Source organism: Ips typographus, linkage group LG5 (genome assembly GCF_016097725.1).
Source record: "Ips typographus isolate SLU linkage group LG5, UJ_Ityp_2.0, whole genome shotgun sequence".
Taxonomy (NCBI): domain Eukaryota; kingdom Metazoa; phylum Arthropoda; class Insecta; order Coleoptera; family Curculionidae; genus Ips; species Ips typographus.
The window spans coordinates 300,874-324,279 of NC_138426.1; the positions used below are offsets into that span (position 1 = coordinate 300,874).

Below are 23,406 nucleotides of genomic sequence, written 5' to 3' on the forward strand. Positions count from 1 at the left end.
AAGTTAGAAAATTCGCTCAACTGACATTTTGTAGCATTTTTTATCCTCTTTCTAATGATATATAAAAAATCTAGATTGGAGTGCAAATTACAGCTTCACAACGCTTCAAACTTAGCAACAACGCTGCAAACTCACAAAAAGTGACACAATTTTCGAATTGAAATTTCTCAAAAACTGAAAAAGTTAGAAAATTCGCTCAACTGACATTTTGTAGCATTTTTTATCCTCTTTCTAATGATATATAAAAAATCTAGATTGGAGTGCAAATTACAGCTTCACAACGCTTCAAACTTAGCAACAACGCTGCAAACTCACAAAAAGTGACACAATTTTCGAATTGAAATTTCTCAAAAACTGAAAAAGTTAGAAAATTCGCTCAACCGACATTTTGTAACATTTTTTATCCTCTTTCTAATGATATTTAAAAAATCTAGATTGGAGTGCAAATTACAGCTTCGCAAGGCTTCAAACTTAGCAACAACGCTGCAAACTCACTAAAAGTGACAATTTTCGAATTGAAATTTCTCAAAAACTGAAAAAGTTAGAAAATTCGCTCAACCGACATTTTGTAACATTTTTTATCCTCTTTCTAATGATATTTAAAAAATTTAGATTGGAGTGCAAGTTACAGCTTCGCAAGGCTTCAAACTTAGCAACAACGCTGCAAACTCACAAAAAGTGACACAATTTTCGAATTGAAATTTCTCAAAAACTGAAAAAGTTAGAAAATTCGCTCAACCGACATTTTATAGCATTTTTCATCCTCTTTCTATTGATATATAAAAAATCTAGATTGGAGTGCAAATTACAGCTTCACAACGCTTCAAACTTAGCAACAACGCTGCAAACTCACTAAAAGTGACAATTTTCGAATTGAAATTTCTCAAAAACTGAAAAAGTTAGAAAATTCGCTCAACCGACATTTTGTAAAATTTTTTATCCTCTTTCTAATGATATTTAAAAAATTTAGATTGGAGTGCAAGTTTCAGCTTCGCAAGGCTTCAAACTTAGCAACAACGCTGCAAACTCACAAAAGGTGACACAATTTTCGAATTGAAATTTCTCAAAAACTGAAAAAGTTAGAAAATTCGCTCAACCGACATTTTGTAGCATTTTTCATCCTCTTTCTATTGATATATAAAAAATCTAGATTGGAGTGCAAATTACAGCTTCACAACGCTTCAAACTTAGCAACAACGCTGCAAACTCACAAAAAGTGACAATTTTCGAATTGAAATTTCCTCAAAAACTGAAAAAGTTAGAAAATTCGCTCAACTGACATTTTGTAGCATTTTTTATCCTCTTTCTAATGATATATAAAAAATCTAGATTGGAGTGCAAATTACAGCTTCACAACGCTTCAAACTTAGCAACAACGCTGCAAACTCACAAAAAGTGACACAATTTTCGAATTGAAATTTCTCAAAAACTGAAAAAGTTAGAAAATTCGCTCAACGGACATTTTGTAACATTTTTTATCCTCTTTCTAATGATATTTAAAAAATCTAGATTGGAGTGCAAATTACAGCTTCACAGGGCTTCAAACTTAGCAACAACGCTGCAAACTCACAAAAAGTGACACAATTTTCGAATTGAAATTTCTCAAAAACTGAAAAAGTTAGAAAATTCGCTCAACTGACATTTTGTAGCATTTTTTATCCTCTTTCTAATGATATATAAAAAATCTAGATTGGAGTGCAAATTACAGCTTCACAACGCTTCAAACTTAGCAACAACGCTGCAAACTCACAAAAAGTGACACAATTTTCGAATTGAAATTTCTCAAAAACTGAAAAAGTTAGAAAATTCGCTCAACCGACATTTTGTAACATTTTTTATCCTCTTTCTAATGATATTTAAAAAATCTAGATTGGAGTGCAAATTACAGCTTCGCAAGGCTTCAAACTTAGCAACAACGCTGCAAACTCACTAAAAGTGACAATTTTCGAATTGAAATTTCTCAAAAACTGAAAAAGTTAGAAAATTCGCTCAACCGACATTTTGTAACATTTTTTATCCTCTTTCTAATGATATTTAAAAAATTTAGATTGGAGTGCAAGTTTCAGCTTCGCAAGGCTTCAAACTTAGCAACAACGCTGCAAACTCACAAAAGGTGACACAATTTTCGAATTGAAATTTCTCAAAAACTGAAAAAGTTAGAAAATTCGCTCAACCGACATTTTGTAGCATTTTTCATCCTCTTTCTATTGATATATAAAAAATCTAGATTGGAGTGCAAATTACAGCTTCACAACGCTTCAAACTTAGCAACAACGCTGCAAACTCACAAAAAGTGACAATTTTCGAATTGAAATTTCCTCAAAAACTGAAAAAGTTAGAAAATTCGCTCAACTGACATTTTGTAGCATTTTTTATCCTCTTTCTAATGATATATAAAAAATCTAGATTGGAGTGCAAATTACAGCTTCACAACGCTTCAAACTTAGCAACAACGCTGCAAACTCACAAAAAGTGACACAATTTTCGAATTGAAATTTCTCAAAAACTGAAAAAGTTAGAAAATTCGCTCAACGGACATTTTGTAACATTTTTTATCCTCTTTCTAATGATATTTAAAAAATCTAGATTGGAGTGCAAATTACAGCTTCACAGGGCTTCAAACTTAGCAACAACGCTGCAAACTCACAAAAAGTGACACAATTTTCGAATTGAAATTTCTCAAAAACTGAAAAAGTTAGAAAATTCGCTCAACTGACATTTTGTAGCATTTTTTATCCTCTTTCTAATGATATATAAAAAATCTAGATTGGAGTGCAAATTACAGCTTCACAACGCTTCAAACTTAGCAACAACGCTGCAAACTCACAAAAAGTGACACAATTTTCGAATTGAAATTTCTCAAAAACTGAAAAAGTTAGAAAATTCGCTCAACGGACATTTTGTAACATTTTTTATCCTCTTTCTAATGATATTTAAAAAATCTAGATTGGAGTGCAAATTACAGCTTCGCAAGGCTTCAAACTTAGCAACAACGCTGCAAACTCACTAAAAGTGACAATTTTCGAATTGAAATTTCTCAAAAACTGAAAAAGTTAGAAAATTCGCTCAACCGACATTTTGTAACATTTTTTATCCTCTTTCTAATGATATTTAAAAAATTTAGATTGGAGTGCAAGTTACAGCTTCGCAAGGCTTCAAACTTAGCAACAACGCTGCAAACTCACAAAAAGTGACACAATTTTCGAATTGAAATTTCTCAAAAACTGAAAAAGTTAGAAAATTCGCTCAACCGACATTTTGTAGCATTTTTCATCCTCTTTCTATTGATATATAAAAAATCTAGATTGGAGTGCAAATTACAGCTTCACAACGCTTCAAACTTAGCAACAACGCTGCAAACTCACTAAAAGTGACAATTTTCGAATTGAAATTTCTCAAAAACTGAAAAAGTTAGAAAATTCGCTCAACCGACATTTTGTAAAATTTTTTATCCTCTTTCTAATGATATTTAAAAAATTTAGATTGGAGTGCAAGTTTCAGCTTCGCAAGGCTTCAAACTTAGCAACAACGCTGCAAACTCACAAAAGGTGACACAATTTTCGAATTGAAATTTCTCAAAAACTGAAAAAGTTAGAAAATTCGCTCAACCGACATTTTGTAGCATTTTTCATCCTCTTTCTATTGATATATAAAAAATCTAGATTGGAGTGCAAATTACAGCTTCACAACGCTTCAAACTTAGCAACAACGCTGCAAACTCACAAAAAGTGACAATTTTCGAATTGAAATTTCCTCAAAAACTGAAAAAGTTAGAAAATTCGCTCAACTGACATTTTGTAGCATTTTTTATCCTCTTTCTAATGATATATAAAAAATCTAGATTGGAGTGCAAATTACAGCTTCACAACGCTTCAAACTTAGCAACAACGCTGCAAACTCACAAAAAGTGACACAATTTTCGAATTGAAATTTCTCAAAAACTGAAAAAGTTAGAAAATTCGCTCAACGGACATTTTGTAACATTTTTTATCCTCTTTCTAATGATATTTAAAAAATCTAGATTGGAGTGCAAATTACAGCTTCACAGGGCTTCAAACTTAGCAACAACGCTGCAAACTCACAAAAAGTGACACAATTTTCGAATTGAAATTTCTCAAAAACTGAAAAAGTTAGAAAATTCGCTCAACTGACATTTTGTAGCATTTTTTATCCTCTTTCTAATGATATATAAAAAATCTAGATTGGAGTGCAAATTACAGCTTCACAACGCTTCAAACTTAGCAACAACGCTGCAAACTCACAAAAAGTGACACAATTTTCGAATTGAAATTTCTCAAAAACTGAAAAAGTTAGAAAATTCGCTCAACCGACATTTTGTAACATTTTTTATCCTCTTTCTAATGATATTTAAAAAATCTAGATTGGAGTGCAAATTACAGCTTCGCAAGGCTTCAAACTTAGCAACAACGCTGCAAACTCACTAAAAGTGACAATTTTCGAATTGAAATTTCTCAAAAACTGAAAAAGTTAGAAAATTCGCTCAACCGACATTTTGTAACATTTTTTATCCTCTTTCTAATGATATTTAAAAAATCTAGATTGGAGTGCAAATTACAGCTTCGCAAGGCTTCAAACTTAGCAACAACGCTGCAAACTCACTAAAAGTGACAATTTTCGAATTGAAATTTCTCAAAAACTGAAAAAGTTAGAAAATTCGCTCAACCGACATTTTGTAGCATTTTTCATCCTCTTTCTATTGATATATAAAAAATCTAGATTGGAGTGCAAATTACAGCTTCACAACGCTTCAAACTTAGCAACAACGCTGCAAACTCACAAAAAGTGACAATTTTCGAATTGAAATTTCCTCAAAAACTGAAAAAGTTAGAAAATTCGCTCAACGGACATTTTGTAACATTTTTTATCCTCTTTCTAATGATATTTAAAAAATCTAGATTGGAGAGCAAATTACAGCTTCGCAAGGCTTCAAACTTAGCAACAACGCTGCAAACTCACTAAAAGTGACAATTTTCGAATTGAAATTTCTCAAAAACTGAAAAAGTTAGAAAATTCGCTCAACCGACATTTTGTAACATTTTTTATCCTCTTTCTAATGATATTTAAAAAATTTAGATTGGAGTGCAAGTTACAGCTTCGCAAGGCTTCAAACTTAGCAACAACGCTGCAAACTCACAAAAAGTGACACAATTTTCGAATTGAAATTTCTCAAAAACTGAAAAAGTTAGAAAATTCGCTCAACGGACATTTTGTAACATTTTTTATCCTCTTTCTAATGATATTTAAAAAATCTAGATTGGAGTGCAAATTACAGCTTCGCAAGGCTTCAAACTTAGCAACAACGCTGCAAACTCACTAAAAGTGACAATTTTCGAATTGAAATTTCTCAAAAACTGAAAAAGTTAGAAAATTCGCTCAACCGACATTTTGTAACATTTTTTATCCTCTTTCTAATGATATTTAAAAAATTTAGATTGGAGTGCAAGTTACAGCTTCGCAAGGCTTCAAACTTAGCAACAACGCTGCAAACTCACAAAAAGTGACACAATTTTCGAATTGAAATTTCTCAAAAACTGAAAAAGTTAGAAAATTCGCTCAACCGACATTTTGTAGCATTTTTCATCCTCTTTCTATTGATATATAAAAAATCTAGATTGGAGTGCAAATTACAGCTTCACAACGCTTCAAACTTAGCAACAACGCTGCAAACTCACTAAAAGTGACAATTTTCGAATTGAAATTTCTCAAAAACTGAAAAAGTTAGAAAATTCGCTCAACGGACATTTTGTAACATTTTTTATCCTCTTTCTAATGATATTTAAAAAATCTAGATTGGAGTGCAAATTACAGCTTCGCAAGGCTTCAAACTTAGCAACAACGCTGCAAACTCACTAAAAGTGACAATTTTCGAATTGAAATTTCTCAAAAACTGAAAAAGTTAGAAAATTCGCTCAACCGACATTTTGTAACATTTTTTATCCTCTTTCTAATGATATTTAAAAAATTTAGATTGGAGTGCAAGTTACAGCTTCGCAAGGCTTCAAACTTAGCAACAACGCTGCAAACTCACAAAAAGTGACACAATTTTCGAATTGAAATTTCCTCAAAAACTGAAAAAGTTAGAAAATTCGCTCAACGGACATTTTGTAACATTTTTTATCCTCTTTCTAATGATATTTAAAAAATCTAGATTGGAGTGCAAATTACAGCTTCGCAAGGCTTCAAACTTAGCAACAACGCTGCAAACTCACTAAAAGTGACAATTTTCGAATTGAAATTTCTCAAAAACTGAAAAAGTTAGAAAATTCGCTCAACCGACATTTTGTAACATTTTTTATCCTCTTTCTAATGATATTTAAAAAATTTAGATTGGAGTGCAAGTTACAGCTTCGCAAGGCTTCAAACTTAGCAACAACGCTGCAAACTCACAAAAAGTGACACAATTTTCGAATTGAAATTTCTCAAAAACTGAAAAAGTTAGAAAATTCGCTCAACCGACATTTTGTAACATTTTTTATCCTCTTTCTAATGATATTTAAAAAATTTAGATTGGAGTGCAAGTTACAGCTTCGCAAGGCTTCAAACTTAGCAACAACGCTGCAAACTCACAAAAAGTGACACAATTTTCGAATTGAAATTTCTCAAAAACTGAAAAAGTTAGAAAATTCGCTCAACCGACATTTTGTAGCATTTTTCATCCTCTTTCTATTGATATATAAAAAATCTAGATTGGAGTGCAAATTACAGCTTCACAACGCTTCAAACTTAGCAACAACGCTGCAAACTCACAAAAAGTGACAATTTTCGAATTGAAATTTCCTCAAAAACTGAAAAAGTTAGAAAATTCGCTCAACGGACATTTTGTAACATTTTTTATCCTCTTTCTAATGATATTTAAAAAATCTAGATTGGAGTGCAAATTACAGCTTCACAACGCTTCAAACTTAGCAACAACGCTGCAAACTCACTAAAAGTGACAATTTTCGAATTGAAATTTCTCAAAAACTGAAAAAGTTAGAAAATTCGCTCAACGGACATTTTGTAACATTTTTTATCCTCTTTCTAATGATATTTAAAAAATCTAGATTGGAGTGCAAATTACAGCTTCGCAAGGCTTCAAACTTAGCAACAACGCTGCAAACTCACTAAAAGTGACAATTTTCGAATTGAAATTTCTCAAAAACTGAAAAAGTTAGAAAATTCGCTCAACCGACATTTTGTAACATTTTTTATCCTCTTTCTAATGATATTTAAAAAATTTAGATTGGAGTGCAAGTTACAGCTTCGCAAGGCTTCAAACTTAGCAACAACGCTGCAAACTCACAAAAAGTGACACAATTTTCGAATTGAAATTTCCTCAAAAACTGAAAAAGTTAGAAAATTCGCTCAACGGACATTTTGTAACATTTTTTATCCTCTTTCTAATGATATTTAAAAAATCTAGATTGGAGTGCAAATTACAGCTTCGCAAGGCTTCAAACTTAGCAACAACGCTGCAAACTCACTAAAAGTGACAATTTTCGAATTGAAATTTCTCAAAAACTGAAAAAGTTAGAAAATTCGCTCAACCGACATTTTGTAACATTTTTTATCCTCTTTCTAATGATATTTAAAAAATTTAGATTGGAGTGCAAGTTACAGCTTCGCAAGGCTTCAAACTTAGCAACAACGCTGCAAACTCACAAAAAGTGACACAATTTTCGAATTGAAATTTCTCAAAAACTGAAAAAGTTAGAAAATTCGCTCAACCGACATTTTGTAGCATTTTTCATCCTCTTTCTATTGATATATAAAAAATCTAGATTGGAGTGCAAATTACAGCTTCACAACGCTTCAAACTTAGCAACAACGCTGCAAACTCACAAAAAGTGACAATTTTCGAATTGAAATTTCCTCAAAAACTGAAAAAGTTAGAAAATTCGCTCAACGGACATTTTGTAACATTTTTTATCCTCTTTCTAATGATATTTAAAAAATCTAGATTGGAGTGCAAATTACAGCTTCACAGGGCTTCAAACTTAGCAACAACGCTGCAAACTCACAAAAAGTGACACAATTTTCGAATTGAAATTTCTCAAAAACTGAAAAAGTTAGAAAATAAAAGAAACATTTTTGTTAATGTGTGTTGATAGGAAATAACCTGTCAGTTAGTTAAAATTAAGTTAAAGTAATTTTTTTACTTTTGTTTTTTCAGTAAAACTTTGACACCCTGTATCTTCGTTATTGTTCACATTTCGAAAAAATTGTATTTAACCTTGAACCTTATTTTTTGAAGTCCTATTCGCAGGTGAAAGGAAAGCCCCAACTTTGGAATCACCCAGTATATACGACGTCTTCAAAATGTCATATTATTAAAGCCATGATTACACAACTATTGTTCGATTTAACCAAAGATTCCCATAGTGGCTCTTTCTTGGACACACTATATTTTAGGCAATTTTGCCACCTTAAAGTAAGGTAAACATTACGTATAATTATTGCAAATCGTTGTCTTATGGATTTACTAAAATAATAACAGATAGTAAATTTCAAGGCTATTATTGTTTTTTTATTTGTAAATGCACTAGGTCGGGGTTGACAGAATTGACAAAAGAATAGCTTCGTTAGTTGACTTGATGTATGTTTTTTTTTTCTTTCAGTCAGCACCTCGTTAGTTTGAAACCAACGAATGACCGTGATTTCCAAGAATATTTATCTCTGTTTATTATCAGAAGTTCGTGATTTGTAAATTTCATTTTTTTCCAAGGCTTTATTATGCTGCGTTCGTTTTTTTGCCTTTTTCTCTTATGTCTTAAAGTGTTTAACCCTTGATGTTAGGTCACTGTAATCAATGTTGAAGGACTGATTTGTTAAAAGTTTTTAACCAAATTATTTAACGTTATGCCTTGCGGCACGTTTCCCTGTCGTTTTGCTATTATTTTAATTTGGAAATGGAATTTACAATTCTGCAATTAAAACATTCATCTCCATAAAAAAATAAAATTTCCCGGAGGAAAAAAAATGTAACAGTTGTTTTTATAGTGTTCCGCTAAATAAATGTAAATACCCATCTTAAAATTGCTTTTTACTTGTTATTGTTGAAAAGGAACGAAATCGTCTGGAAAGCTTTGTTAAAAGTCGTTCAGTGGTTGACTTTTTTGTAATTTAGAAACTGAATTTTTAGTCATTTTTAATAAACTCTCCTTGTTAATAATTCTTTCTTTTTAATACGTACAATATAGAAATAAATAATCAAAAATGTCCTCACGATTAGATATATCAATATTAGTATACATTTGTAAAAAGACGTCATACAGGGTGCCACAAATTCGTGTGTACGAGATTCAGAGTTTGTTAAAGTATCCCAAATTGCGCAGTTTGGAGTTTAATAATATGCCGTTTAAAATTCAAAAAATTATTTTTTATCCAAAAAAAAAGAAAGATTTGAAAAATTGGTTATTATTTCTTTATTTATTCGATGAGATATCTGAAAATAAACGACACTTTTATATTGACAGTTTTTCTCCTTCACAACGTGACAATATCACACTGAATATCATCAACATCGAGATCAACATTTTAATTATTGTGATCTATCATATGGTATGCAATTTTGCAAAAATAACAAAAGTTATATGTTTTTTGTTGATGTAAGATAATTATTTAGAGCTTAACATTTTATCGTTTTCCCTCTAATACATGACAACGTCATATTTGAAGTCCGACATACCTTTCACTTTTTTACTGGAATATTTCAGAAGTTTTTCGCCTTAAAAGTCTAATTTCAGAATTGTACCGATTTTACAAATGTCAAGCTCAGCTTAATTTTAAAATGTTTCTAGAAGGTCATTCTAGTAAATTTAGACTACTAAAATGACATGTAAATAGTGTAAAATTGCTAGATTACCAATATTAGTAATTTAAAAGACCAAATTATAAAAATATACAGACCTTCAAAGTATTATTCTCATATATCACATCAGTCGGATTTCAAATATGATATTGCCACATTGTGGTGGAGGAAAAATGGCAATAGTAAAGTGTCGTATACTGTTTGTTGAAATTTTTCTAAATCTCGGTATTTTCGGACATCTCAAGTTCACCAACTCTGGTATTTCTTATTACACAAGAATTTGTGACACCCTGTATAAATAAGAAAAAATATACTCACCAAACGCACATTACGTGATAAGGAGTCCAGCACACGAAGAATACAAATACAATGATAATCGTCATCTTGAGTGTTCTCACTTTAGCTTTCCCAAGAAACGCCAAACTGGACCTTGTGACACTGTCAGCTGTCAAAAGAAAAAAACAACATTTAAAACAGTTCCGTTAAAATTTAAGTAAAAGTTCGTATAAATTGTTGCCCTAAAGGAACACCATGTGTATCATAAATTTTAATATTTTCTACACTATTCAATTTGACAAGATAGAAAAGGTCCGATGTGAATATAAGAAGAAAATACATAATTCAGACATCAAGCTGTTTAAAAAAGAGTGAGTTATCTGATAGGGGAGTATCTGAGTTTTGGAGCCTCATTTCCTAATGAAATATATCAGTACTAACTTCAACCATTTTATAAAATAGATTTCCATTTAAATTCTTCATGTCAATCAAAGAAAATATAATGTTTTTTTTCCATTGGCGCGGTCAAAAATAACTCAGCGAAAAGCGTTTTATTGTTGAATGAAAAATGGGGTGATTCTATTTACGATTCGACGAGTGGAAAAATGTAATTTTCTCCCGATTGACTGCCCCGGAAAATACATTTCGATGACAATTTCACATTGTGTTAGTTTATGTTGTAGGAAAATTTTTAAATTTAATTTCCATTACAGTACAGTTTTACTAGATCATTCGTACAAGGTGGGCCAGGTTTCCCGTACCATTTACTAAGATTATCTACATCGAAGACTAATCTTATAGTTTGTTATAAATACAAGGTATAGAGATTTCAATTTATTAATGAAAAATCAGAAAAATTTATTACATGTGTCAAAATGAATGTTATGTCAGTTGACATCTTGTAACTGTCAAATTACGTGACACCTGATTGGACTGACACATGTCACTTTAGCTGGAATATGGTCGGGGTGGAAAAGAGTGTGATAGATATGAAAAATTGAGATATTTTTTAATTTATACTAGTTTTGGAAAATTTGTGGCGTATTAATCAGAGGGAATAATTGGTGTATCTGTTTTGTATTAAAGAGGCAATAAATAGCCAAAATGAGTGAAACCAGACTAGATTTGCAGTATAATATTCACTGTAAGCTCTTACAAAAAGCTCTTATTTATATCATATTTCCACCGTATTTATTTCACCGAACCAGTCAAGAAATTAGGTAGCAATTTTATACAGGGTATCTCATAAATATAGCAACTTTTATTTTAAGGTTAGGAATATTTTGGTACAGGAAGGTTGGTCGCTCCCTAGTGAAAAACCCTGTATGTACACTTCTAGTTTTAAGGTGAAAGATGTTTTTTCACCCTGTATAAATTTTACTTCAAATGATTTTATCTAATGTCTTTTAGCGTTTGCTTAAAGTTTTTCCAGTTTTTCAATGGGACACTATTGTACAATGAAAAGTCTTACCAACACCAGGATTTCGAGTTCTTCGGTATATTTCCAAAAGGATCGAAGCGTAAGAAAATATGATGACCGACAACGGAAAAGCATACATAAACACCATTCCAGATACATTGTAGACTTTCTCTTGAAAATCGTTAGCAAATGAGTGGTAGGTGACACACTGTTTGTACCAGGTGAAATTTGGATGAGTTTCTTCGTGGAAAACAATAACCTAAAAAGAAAAAATATTCATTGGGCAATTATAAATGGTAATAAGGACCAAAAAAGCTCAAGAACAAGTTCAAAATGCCTCTAAAGTAGTCTAAAACCCTTCAAAACAGAAGTTTTCAAAAATTGCTAGAACAGTCTATCCTACCATATGGTTCTAGAGCAGTTTAATGGTTTTTAATAATTGTTTCTAAAGCTGACTAAGTTTCCAAATGCCTCTAAAGCAACCCATAACCTTCAATATCCAAAACCTGTCCAAAAACTTTCCAAACACTGAACCTAAAGTAGTTTAAAAAGATTTCCGTAGCTTCTAAAACACTATAGATAATCTAAATGCTTCTAAAACTAGTGTGTCTAGAAGCTTCTGAATGCTTCTGAAGTAGCTTCCAAAAGCTTATGGAAGCTTCAACTGGTCTAGAAGCTTTCAAAACAGTCCAACTGCTTCCATATGATTCTAGAGCAGTTAACAGCTTTAAACAATTTCTCGAACCGTCTGAGATACGTACTTTAAACTGTCGAAAAACCTTCCAAATACTCCTAAAGTTGTACAAAATGATTGCAGGAGCTTCTAAAACATTATAGATACTCCAAAAGCTTTTAAAAGAGTGCCTAGAAGCTTCCAAATGCTACTGAAGCAGCATACAGAAAGTGGAGCTTACCAAAAGATTTTGGATGAGTCTAAAGCTTCCATATGATATTAGAGCAGTTTAAAAGCATTAAATAACTTCTAGAATGGTCTAGGATTTCCAATTGCCCCTAAAGCATTCCAGAACCTTCAATATTCTCTTTAAACTGTCCTAAAAACCTTCCAAATGCTCCTGAAACAGCTTAGAAGCTTCCAAAAGCTTTTAGAACAGTCTAAAAGCTTGTTACTGTTGCAAACTGTGGTATCTCCAACAAAGTGAGTTAAATATTATGTATAAATGAGCCTTATTGACACAGATAAATCTTGAAGAATAATAATTACTAATATTAACTATAATTAATATTACTGACTAATTTCAAAACCAGAAATTCCAACATTATGTCCAAATTAGATTGCCACAATAGCCCACTGTGCAACATTAGAAGATTTTGGCTCATCGCATAATACGACAACTACCTGCATGAATTTTATAACAACAATAACTATATTATCACTATCAATGTAAAGGTATTAACCTAATAACATCTTTGAAAGCGATGTAAACGTTTTTTAGAGTCTGATAATGAAAAGTATCGTTCATTCCGAAAAAGTTTTTCCCGTTCTCGCATGAATGTCACGCACGCACGGGAAAACCCCTTTTTCTGGACTGGTAATGGAATATTACATTCTTCTTCAAATAGGTTGTCTTAATCAAAGTCTCCATAAAATTCAGCCTTATTCTCATTTCGATTTGGATTTAAAAGTTCCAGAAATCAAACATCATCCAGAAATCCAGATCACTATCTAAATCAGACGATTCAAATAAAATAGTATTAATTAGTAGCGAAAACATTAAATTGTTTTCGATTTAATCAGTCTAAAAACAAAAGAAAAATTACGTTTTCTTTTACAGGGCAATTAAATAAATCCTCTTTAAACTATTGTTGTTTTTGCTTGAAATAACTTTGGATAAACTACGGAGCAAAAATTTTTAATTAAACCAAGTTCAATAAATCTAATTAATTATTATTAATTCTATAGTCTATACAATTTTTCACAAAAAAACACTGTAAAGGCCTTGTTTCTTTTTGGAAAGTGAAATAGTAAAAAGTGTTGAGATTTTAAGAAGAATTATTACCATTTAAACTAAATTAATATCTTAACTAATCAGTTTTTACTTTAACGTTGTTGTGTAATTTCTCACAACAATATTATGTAGGTACCATTTGTTTTTCCAAAGCTATTTTAGGTGAAAATTCCTTTAACTATTAATAATTAATTAACCTCTGTTATATACTCGTAATTTGGTAGGATTAGCCACTTGGCAACACAGTTTAGCAATTTCTACATTTATTTTTGCCATATTATTTAACAAAAAAGAAATAAACAACATTATATGAAAAACACATTCACTTTACTGAAATTGCAGTTTTTATACCGATCAAATAGAAGCAAAGTGTCTGTTGAGTTTTTGTAAAGTAAAGATTGTAAAAGTGTTTCAGCTTTTCTTGACATTTGCTTCATAGATCGAAAGTTGTCGTATTCTTAAAAGGAAAAATAGCGAACTGTAAAACAAGCCTTGAATTTAACATCACAGAGTTTTCTTATACTATAGGAAACTATTACTCCTGCACTTATCTATTATATGTTGACTCAAGCCGAAAGGTATTATGTATTTATACAATAAACGATAGAATTTAACGAAAAAAGAAATCATTTTTACTCTAAATTCTGAAACGTTTCCAACCTGTTTGTTTGTTGTGTTTGATTGAAAACTTACACCTTTCGTTTTCGAGATATTGGCAAAAAACGTCAAAATGTTATTCCAGGTTTGACGCCCTCTAATGACTACATCCCATCCATATTCGGTTTCTGAAGGATCTCTGCACTACCAATCAATAGCCATATCAGACTATGAAGTATGAAGGCTTTCACGGCCGGTCAAAACCGAAATATGAAAGTTATCCGGGCTTATAAGCCGTGGTCCAATGGAATTTCTTCCTGACGTGAAGGAATTCACAACTGCGGTGGACATTATCAAAGGCGATGACAGTGATCCTTTCTGTTGGTGATGTTCTCGTGCTTAAAGATCTCAATGGATTCTCTAGTTAATCTAGGATCGTAACGTTGTGATCGATCCAAAACCTCCACCTCTTCAAAACTTCTGGAAAGTGCATGTTTTGTCACCGCTGATTTCTCGGTCTGTCCCAGTCTGCAATTTCTCTATTCTCGTGTTGACACTACGTTTAGTCGTTCCAATTTATACGGATCCACAGCTGCACGAAGAAGATGAGAAGGATCTCGTTTGTTCTTGGCCGATCTGAGACTCTGTTGAATCGTGCAGGTTGGTTTAAAGACGGTCTTGACCTTGTGCTTCTCTAAAATCCTTCCAATCCTATCCGTGACATTGTGTATGCATGGTAAGCAAGTCCAACCAACTTTCTCTTCAACATCCAGACGATCTCAGCAGAGCAACATCAGAGCGATCTTCAACCCTTTCCAGATGTTTAAGCTCCTTTTCTAACTCTGATGGTTCGCAAATCATTCTTGTCCGCTCCGATAGGGTTTTGATCACTCCTCTTTTTTGGCTAGGGTGATGATTAGATTCACTATTGAAATAACGGCCAGTCCGTGTGTGTTGGTTTTCGATACACCGTGTGTTCCATTAGGTTTCCTTGCCACCATTACATCCAGGAAAGGCTATTGAATTCTTGGATTATTAATGGAGTTTAGATGTACCAAGAATTGCTGCAGTTCGTCTTCACCGTGGGTCTAAACTACAAAGGTATCGTCAACATATCGAAACCAGCACTTTGGTTTCTTTGGAGCGGTGGCCAGAGCATTTACTTCGAATGTTTCCATAAAATAGTTTGCTATTATCGGACTGAGAGGGCTGCCCCTTGCAATACCATCATTCTGTTCGAAGAATTCACTCTGCCATTGGAAGTAAGTGGTGGTTAGGCAGTGTCTGAACCATTTGGTGAGGTCTAGTGGAAATTCTTGTTCTATCTGCTCCATAACCGTTTTAATGAGTGAATAAAGCAACAACATCAAAACTCACAAGGACGTCACCTGAAGATAAAGTTAAGGCATGCAATTCGTCCACAAAATGTGCTGAGTCTTTTATGAAGCTGTTCGTTTTCCTATGTTTGGTTGAAGGGGTGTTGTAAGGTACTTTGCTATCTCATACGTAGGGCTTCCTAGGGCACTAACTATGGGTCACAGAGGTACATCCGGCTTGGGTATTTTAGGTAAATCATAAAGCCTGGGTGGAAGGGCATCTGACCTCTTGAGTTTCGAGATATCTTCAGCAGCGACAGTCGTGGAATCTTTCAGTCGTTGGTCCTAAGTATTCGAGCTGTTGGGTCACGTGACAACTTCTTGTAGGTTATGGGATCCAGAAGGGTTTCGATTTTCCGTTCGTAGTCAGTTGTTGATATGAATGAAACGTCAGGAAGAAATTCCATTGGACCACCAGCCCGGATAACTTTCATATTTCAGTCATAAAATAGCTTGACTTATTGGTCAAGACAACCGAGTTCTTAAGGTGTGTAAATTTGTATCAAAACATTATAGCTGATGGGTACTAACCGTCTTGCAAATTTCAGCTTGATATTTCTAGTCATTTTGGGAAATCTGTAAAAACTTTGCTACGTCACTGTCTACATCACTGTATAGGCAACTCTTCCAATAATTTTTGGACATAAAAGTTCCTTTCATAACTTCCAGATAGTTCCTAGCAAAAAAAGTATAACCGAACTTTTAACTGTCAAGAAACTCCCATGTATTATTTTGCAGAGATCTTTTTGTTGTCCCTTTCGAAAGAAATAATGAAACATCGTTAATATCAGAAGATTGAGTACTTTTTAATATTATTTGCTATGGACTATTTGTTTAATGAAATATAACCTTTTGGTTTTTTAATGGATACAAAAAAATACAGTGTAAACCGTGCCATCTTTGAGCACAACTCCTCAAAGCGAATAAGTTTTAATGTATACTTAAGGGAGATCCTATTTAGAGGTAACGTATATACTTTTCAGTCTTAAAAGTCGTGGCTTTAATGGAAAAGGTGCGTCGCCAAAGTTTTCGGATCTTCCATTACGTTTTGGTGTCCTCTTTTCCTTAAAAAAAACTCGGTTAAAAATACACATCTTTTGAGAAAAGGTGTATTTTTAGCTTCATTAATTAACCCAGTTTCTATTTAGTGGTATATTGTAAATGTATACTAAAAGTTTTGCTTATAACATACAGGGTGACCCTAGGTTTTTTGACTGAACGGTGAATCGTAGAACTTTGAAGAAAAAAAATTGTTTTTTCAAAGGGGCTGACAAAATAGCTACTTCCCGATACTGAACATATTTATTTTCAACAACATGTTTTGGGCCTATAAAAAACCCATCTTCAGGAGCTTACATTAGATGATAACTTGTAGTTAAATGTCTTTCTTAAAAAGTTTAAAGCATCAGGAATTCTACTTTTAATTTGTTTCCTGCATCGCCTCCAACTTGATTTTGCGATAGAAATGTATGAAAAATTCTTATTTTTAACTTTAATAAGTATGTATCTTGAGTCAATCTAGTTTTTAAAATGTTTCCAAAATGTTTTCTTCAGAATAATTTTTAATTACCTAATATTTAGGCTTTTGTGATACCTGGCCTTTTGACAAAGACAATTAACTATAAGTTACCCTCTAATGTATGCTCCTGAAGATGGGTTCTTTTATAGGCCCGAAACATGTTGAAGGCTGAATAAAATTAAAGAAAAAAAAACATTTTGTAGATTTCGCAAAAACTATCATAGTAAAATTTCAAAATGTGAATATTTAATGGAAGCTTACCTGTGGGACACTGCATAAAGCTGCCCCAATCCAGGCAAATAACAGCATATACTTTTCCCTTCTGTCGAGATCGATGAAATCCAACGGTTTTAATACTGCGTAGTATCTGAAAAGTCAAAACAAAAAACACTTTTCGTAACTAGCCAGAGAATATAAAAAACTTTTTTATGACGATGAAAAGTTTTTCAAAAACATAAATATTAACTATCTGAATTCTTTCAACCATACTCTGTCAGCTATGAAATCGGATGAAAAAGAAAATTGTTTCCCTTTTTTATTTTGAATCACACTATATTTTATTTAGTGAAACCTGATATACTACTTTTACTATTTAGAGCAATAAATATTACTATCTTTTTTTAGCGCAAAGTATTTAAAATAACATTTGATACAAACACAGTTTAGGTTATTTGAATTAGATTTTTTTGTTTGACTTTGTATTAAATTAAATTATTTGTTTATTTCAGAGATATTTGCAATGGAAGTTTTAAAATTGATACCCTTCGATAGATTCTGGATTCCAGCAGATTCACAAGTATTCAAGACTTATATAATAAGTCTCTGTCACCTTTCATATCATGATTCTTCACAAACAGCTGAAGTAAGACGTTCAAGAACTTAAACAATCTAACTATTATAAAGGTTAACACGAAATTAAGAATACTATACACCTGTTAGGTTAGGTTAGGTTAGGCAAGATATAACAAGAAATAAATTAAAAAGTCCTTTTGTAACAATAAACCATACTTTTTGAAAATACTTATTCAAAATGATTTAAAATATAAAACTTATAGTAATTTTTAAAATAAAATGATAAGCTTACCGGTCAATGCTGATGCAACATAGCACAAAACCTGACAGATACAATCCAAATATCCGAGTAAAGCTCATTAATCTGCACATTATGTCGCCTGCTAACCATTGAACTGTATAGGCCCATGCTATTTCCATGGGCATCATAAAGAAGGTAACCTGTAAATATTATACATTTTAGATCAGAGTGTTATAAAATCAAGAAATCTAGCTAGAAATAAGTACATCAATGTAATGTTAAAGCTTTAGTTTTCTTCAATTTGTGTATAGATTTCCAGGGAATTTTCTCACTTGAAGTGGGCTTTACAGGCGATTTTGTTCTTGACTGTCGAACTGTGTTCCTGGTAAATCAAATTTTGACACCACTTTTCTCTCTAATTTTACATGATTGTGTAGTGTCTTTTTATGTCATTAGATAGGAAATTTAATGAAGATTCCAAAAATGTGCTTAAAATAGTCATTTTCTCACTTGAAGTGGCCTTTACAGGCAATTTTGTTCTTGACTGTCGAACTGTGTTCCTGGTAAATCAAATTTTGACACCACTTTTCTCTCTAATTTTACATGATTGTGTAGTGTCTTTTTATGTCATTAGATAGGAAATTTAATGAAGATTCCAAAAATGTGCTTAAAATAGTCATTTTCTCACTTGAAGTGGCCTTTACAGGCAATTTTGTTCTTGACTGTCGAACTGTGTTCCTGGTAAATCAAATTTTGACACCACTTTTCTCTCTAATTTTACATGATTGTGTAGTGTCTTTTTATGTCATTAGATAGGAAATTTAATGAAGATTCCAAAAATGTGCTTAAAATAGTCATTTTCTAACTTTAAGTGGGCTTTACAGGCGATAATGTTCTTGACTGTCAAACTGTGTTTTTGGCAGATCAAACTTTGACACCACTTTTCTCTCTGACTTTACATGGTTTTGTTTTGTTTTCTTATGTCATTAGATAGAAAATTTAATGAAGATTTCAAAAATGTGCTTAAAATATTCATTTTCTCACTTTAAGTCGGCTTTACAGGCAATTTTGTTCTTGACTGTCGAACTGTGTTTCTGGTAGATGAAATTTTTACACCACTTTTCTCTCTGACTTTACATAGTTTTGTTTTGTTTTTTTATGTCATTAGATAGAAAATTTAATGAAGATTCCAAAAATGTGCTTAAAATAGTCATTTTCTCACTTTAAGTGGGCTTTACAGGCGATAATGTTCTTGACTGTCAAACTGTGTTTTTGGCAAATCAAACTTTGACACCACTTTTCTCCCTGTCTTTACATGATTTTGTAGTGTTTTTTTATGTAATTAAATAGGTAATTTAATGGAGATTCCAAAAATGTGCTTAAAATAGTAATTTTCTCACTTTAAGTGGGCTTTACAGGCAGTTTCGTTCTTGACTGTCGAACTCTGTTTCTGGCAGATCAAACATTTCAAACATCACTTTTCTCCCTGACTTTACATGATTTTGTAGTATTTTTTATGATATTAGATAGCAAAAACCCTCAAATCACCTTGATTTTCATGTAATTGAAGTTTTATGCATTACTTTGGCTGAAATTACTGACGTCATACAAGTTTATTGGTTTTCAGTTTACAATCAATTAATCTTACCTCTCTAGCTCTCTTCGTTTCTGAGATATTCCAATGCAAAACGTGCTTAAAAAACACTTTACATGCCCCCTCATCTTTTAAATAAGTGCTTTTACAAAAAAATAAGTAACTAAATTTATTTATTTTTGTACTTTTGTGCTTAATTCATCTAATGTGTGATCTTTTAACAAAAAAAATGGCTTTGGTGTTCAAATAAACTGTTTTGAAGCTTAAAATCTTTAAAGTAAACAAATTGCATGTTGCCGGTAGTGATAACAGAATAACTTTTTTGTATGCAAAAACTAAAATAGCATTAGAAAGTATTAAAATTTAAAGTCGAATTACTAATTCAAAAGTTTGTTTAAACTTTCAATGAGGATTATAAAGTACATAACGATTAGCTCCAAGGACCACAAAGTGTGAATTTTTATCAGGAATTTTACGTTAAATAATTTATACACAATAAAAATAATGGAATTATTTTGGCTTAAGTAAGTTTTCGCATCAGAGGATCCTTTAATGTTTGTAAAATATTCGTTGAACCTTGAAAATGTTCCTTTACGTCCATATAAAACTCAAAGTAAAAAGCTCTTTGTTGGGTTAGATTTGTTTGAAAATTGCATTTTTGCCATTTAAAAAGCAAAAACAGTATTAAAATTTATCTATTTCCAATGATTTTCTCTTTGTACCGGATGTTTCAACGGACAAAGTTGGAATCTTTAAAATAATAGCTAATTGTTCAACAAAAAAAAAAATATGTATTTTTTGCCGTTACAAACAACAACTATTCTCGGATAACCTTTTTACAATAGTATTGCATAATCCCAACTTGTTTTTACAATTTTAAACGACGGAAAAAACTGTAAAATGGCAAAATTCCGATTATTTCTAAAAGAAAAACAAATCACGTTAGCGATAATTTTGAATGGTGATTAACCTTGCAAATCAACGTTTGCCTTCTGCATTTATCAAAAAAAAATAAACAATAAGAGAGATTAGGACAGTTCCGCCTTTAGATAAACCAAATTAATTGCGAACCAGAAATTAATGTTTATTTAACCGCATTAGAGGGTGATTAATAATCTAAAATGTTTGAAATACACTGAACAGATATTCTTGGAAATTTTAACGTGCCAACACCCTGTAACTTTATGGCATTTTATGATGGTTCTATTGATTATAAGACAAATTTGTTATAACAGAGACTGTAAGTTGTGTGTTCTATTGATAATTTTTTTGGGATTTTTGTGAGCACTAAACTGCCTTTTCTATTTACAAAAATACGACTAAAAAAATAAATATTATCACAAAATACTTTAAAAACATATTTACTAATAAAGCATTAATCCTGCTTATCAAAACTAATATTGTGACAAATCAGTAATTAATAACATTATAAGGATGTAATGATGTAACTTATTTAGCAAGAATTGAATTCATATACTTAAGTGATGCTAACTGGACTGAATTTGAGTTGACTTTATTAAAAAAAACTTAGGAAGTCAAATATAAGAGTATAAAAGAAGTTTCAAATGTCTTTCTTAGATTTAAACTGTCTAGACGACATAATTCACAAAAGACTTTGAGATCACACACTTTTTCGTTTCGTAAAAATAAGTCTTAGAAACTAATTCCCAAGTTTCAGTTCGTGAACTTAATTCCCTTTAAGGAACAAATTTCCTTTGTTTAAAGAAAAAAGTCAACTGCATCAAAGATGGTTAATTCAAACAACCCTTAAGACTTAAACTTAAGACCCTCAAGAATAATAAACAATCTGCAAACCAAGAAACTTGCAGTTTACACACTACAAACTGACCCTGGTTGAATGATTTTCTCATCTTGAAAGTTTAGGGTTGTTTGGGTTAGGAGTTTGTAGTAAAGGGCATTTGTTAGAAAGGATTTGTTAGGTTAGGAAACTTTCAGAAGTTTTTGAAATAAAAATATTTTCCAGAAAAATTTATTTTATTTTATTCATTTTATTATTGTTGTTGAACCCATTAGCATTGCTATCTCAGAAGCTATAGTTGATAAAGTCTTAGTTAAACCCTGTATAAGGTGTTTCAAATTTAAGGCACATTATTTAATAATAAAGTTAACCATTCGTCTGCTTAAAACGTCACGTGATTGTTCTCAAACTTTTTTTATGTCAGTTTGTAAAAGAGGAATCAATAACAAAAACATGAATGTATTTACAAATGATTGTTCCGGCTAATTGACCAACATTTAAAGCATATTCACACTTATAAGAGGCTTCAAATTTGCAAGATATTCACTGCAGCAAGTAAAATTTGCTCTCTTTGCTGGCACAAACTCTAGAAATTTGTAACGTCATCGCAAATTTGTCTGATTTTGGGTATAACTGTAACTACTTAGTAAATTATAGAAAAGCAATTCAGAAGATAGATTATTTACGGCAGGTGTTAGATAGCAAAACGTATTCCCAATAATCTGCCAACGAGCGGTTTCCCTTATCGATTCTCCATTTCTACTAATCCTGAAATTACGTTTCTCCCATTTTGTTTCGATTATCCTGTTCCGATCATTTTCTATTGATATGTGTGATGCCGTCACTAAATGCCAAATTAAATAACACGTCACACCTCGTTCTCCTATACAGGGTGAGTTGTTTCAAAATACATTTACCTGACTAATATATCTTATTCCGCACGCATAATCAAACATTTAAATGCATACGTCAAATTCCTGAAAAATACTTAATATACCTGGAGTCCTTACCACACAAAATGAGTATTTCAGAATAACTAATAATACATAAACAAATATTGAAATATGTTAGATTTCCTTTCCTTTGATTTTCCTAACTGAAATGTATTAACAAACTCATCCTCTATAGGGCTATTAGAATGAAGGATGCAATTTAATGAAACATCCTAACAGATATAGAAAGACAAAAGGTGGATTATAAAATGGACTTTCTGCTTTTGACGTGAATGAAAAGCCTCGTTTATATGGAAGTCACAGTAATTTTATTCAAATTTAACTATGTATCTTCAAGTTCAACGAGTCTACGAAGGAACAAAGGCTGAAGAATCACTTAACGTTTATCTCGTCTTCTCTAATCGATATTAAACGCAATTATAGGTGCTTAAAATGTTTAATTTGATTCGGTTAATCAAATGGCGATTGGCAAATTCTAAAGGAATAGGATGTGCTGACGTGAATACTTAAGAGAGATAATTGCTAGCTGAAGAAAAAAAGTTGCTAAATGTCGTGTTTCCTTCTTATTTTCACAAATTAAATGGGCTTTGTCCTTAATAATGTGCAAATATGTACAGGGTGGTGCAAATTCGATGGTTTTACGGGGTACAGAGAAAACGGTAATAGATAGAAAAAAAGTAGCATACGTGTTCTGATCTCTTTTTCTGAGCTGAGATGACTGGCGAAAAGTGGGCGGCGCAACCTTCTTTTGTTTCAAAGATACGGGGTGTTTTCGAAAATTGGTAATTTTTGAACCTCTTCAGTATTTCAGTTGCTCTTAAAGTTGTCAAAAAAGGAAGATCGGTTCCCGGTAGAAGTTTTTATGTAGAATCCAATGGCGTAGTCAGTTTTTTTCTATTCCGTTTAGTTTCTGACATATGACAGTAAGTTACATTTTTTTAAATGGAACATCCTATATATTTTTACGTCATTTAATTCTGTTGATTTTTACCTTTTCAACGGTGTATTACAACATATAAGTTTGTAGAGGTTAATCCTGTTATTTTAAAAAAAGACCTTTGCTAAGCTAAAAAAAAGCCAATATCTAAAATACCAAACAAA

The 23,406-nt window shown here is 31.8% G+C and overlaps 1 protein-coding gene across 5 annotated transcripts in view; it reads right to left on the reverse strand.

Annotated features, from left to right (window-relative positions):
- The window catches only part of LOC145729997 (adipokinetic hormone/corazonin-related peptide receptor variant I-like), a 103,055-nt gene that overhangs the window by 12,007 nt on the left and 67,642 nt on the right, over nucleotides 1–23,406 (reverse strand). For all 5 annotated transcript variants that reach the window (XM_081981017.1, XM_081981012.1, XM_081981013.1 and 2 more), the window contains exons 3-6: nucleotides 18,051–18,199; nucleotides 17,228–17,333; nucleotides 11,559–11,766; nucleotides 10,130–10,256 (exon numbers count right to left, since the gene is read on the reverse strand). In XM_081981017.1, coding sequence (XP_081837143.1) covers nucleotides 10,130–10,256; nucleotides 11,559–11,766; nucleotides 17,228–17,333; nucleotides 18,051–18,199 — 590 coding nt within the window. The remainder of the gene's footprint in view (nucleotides 1–10,129; nucleotides 10,257–11,558; nucleotides 11,767–17,227; nucleotides 17,334–18,050; nucleotides 18,200–23,406) is intronic.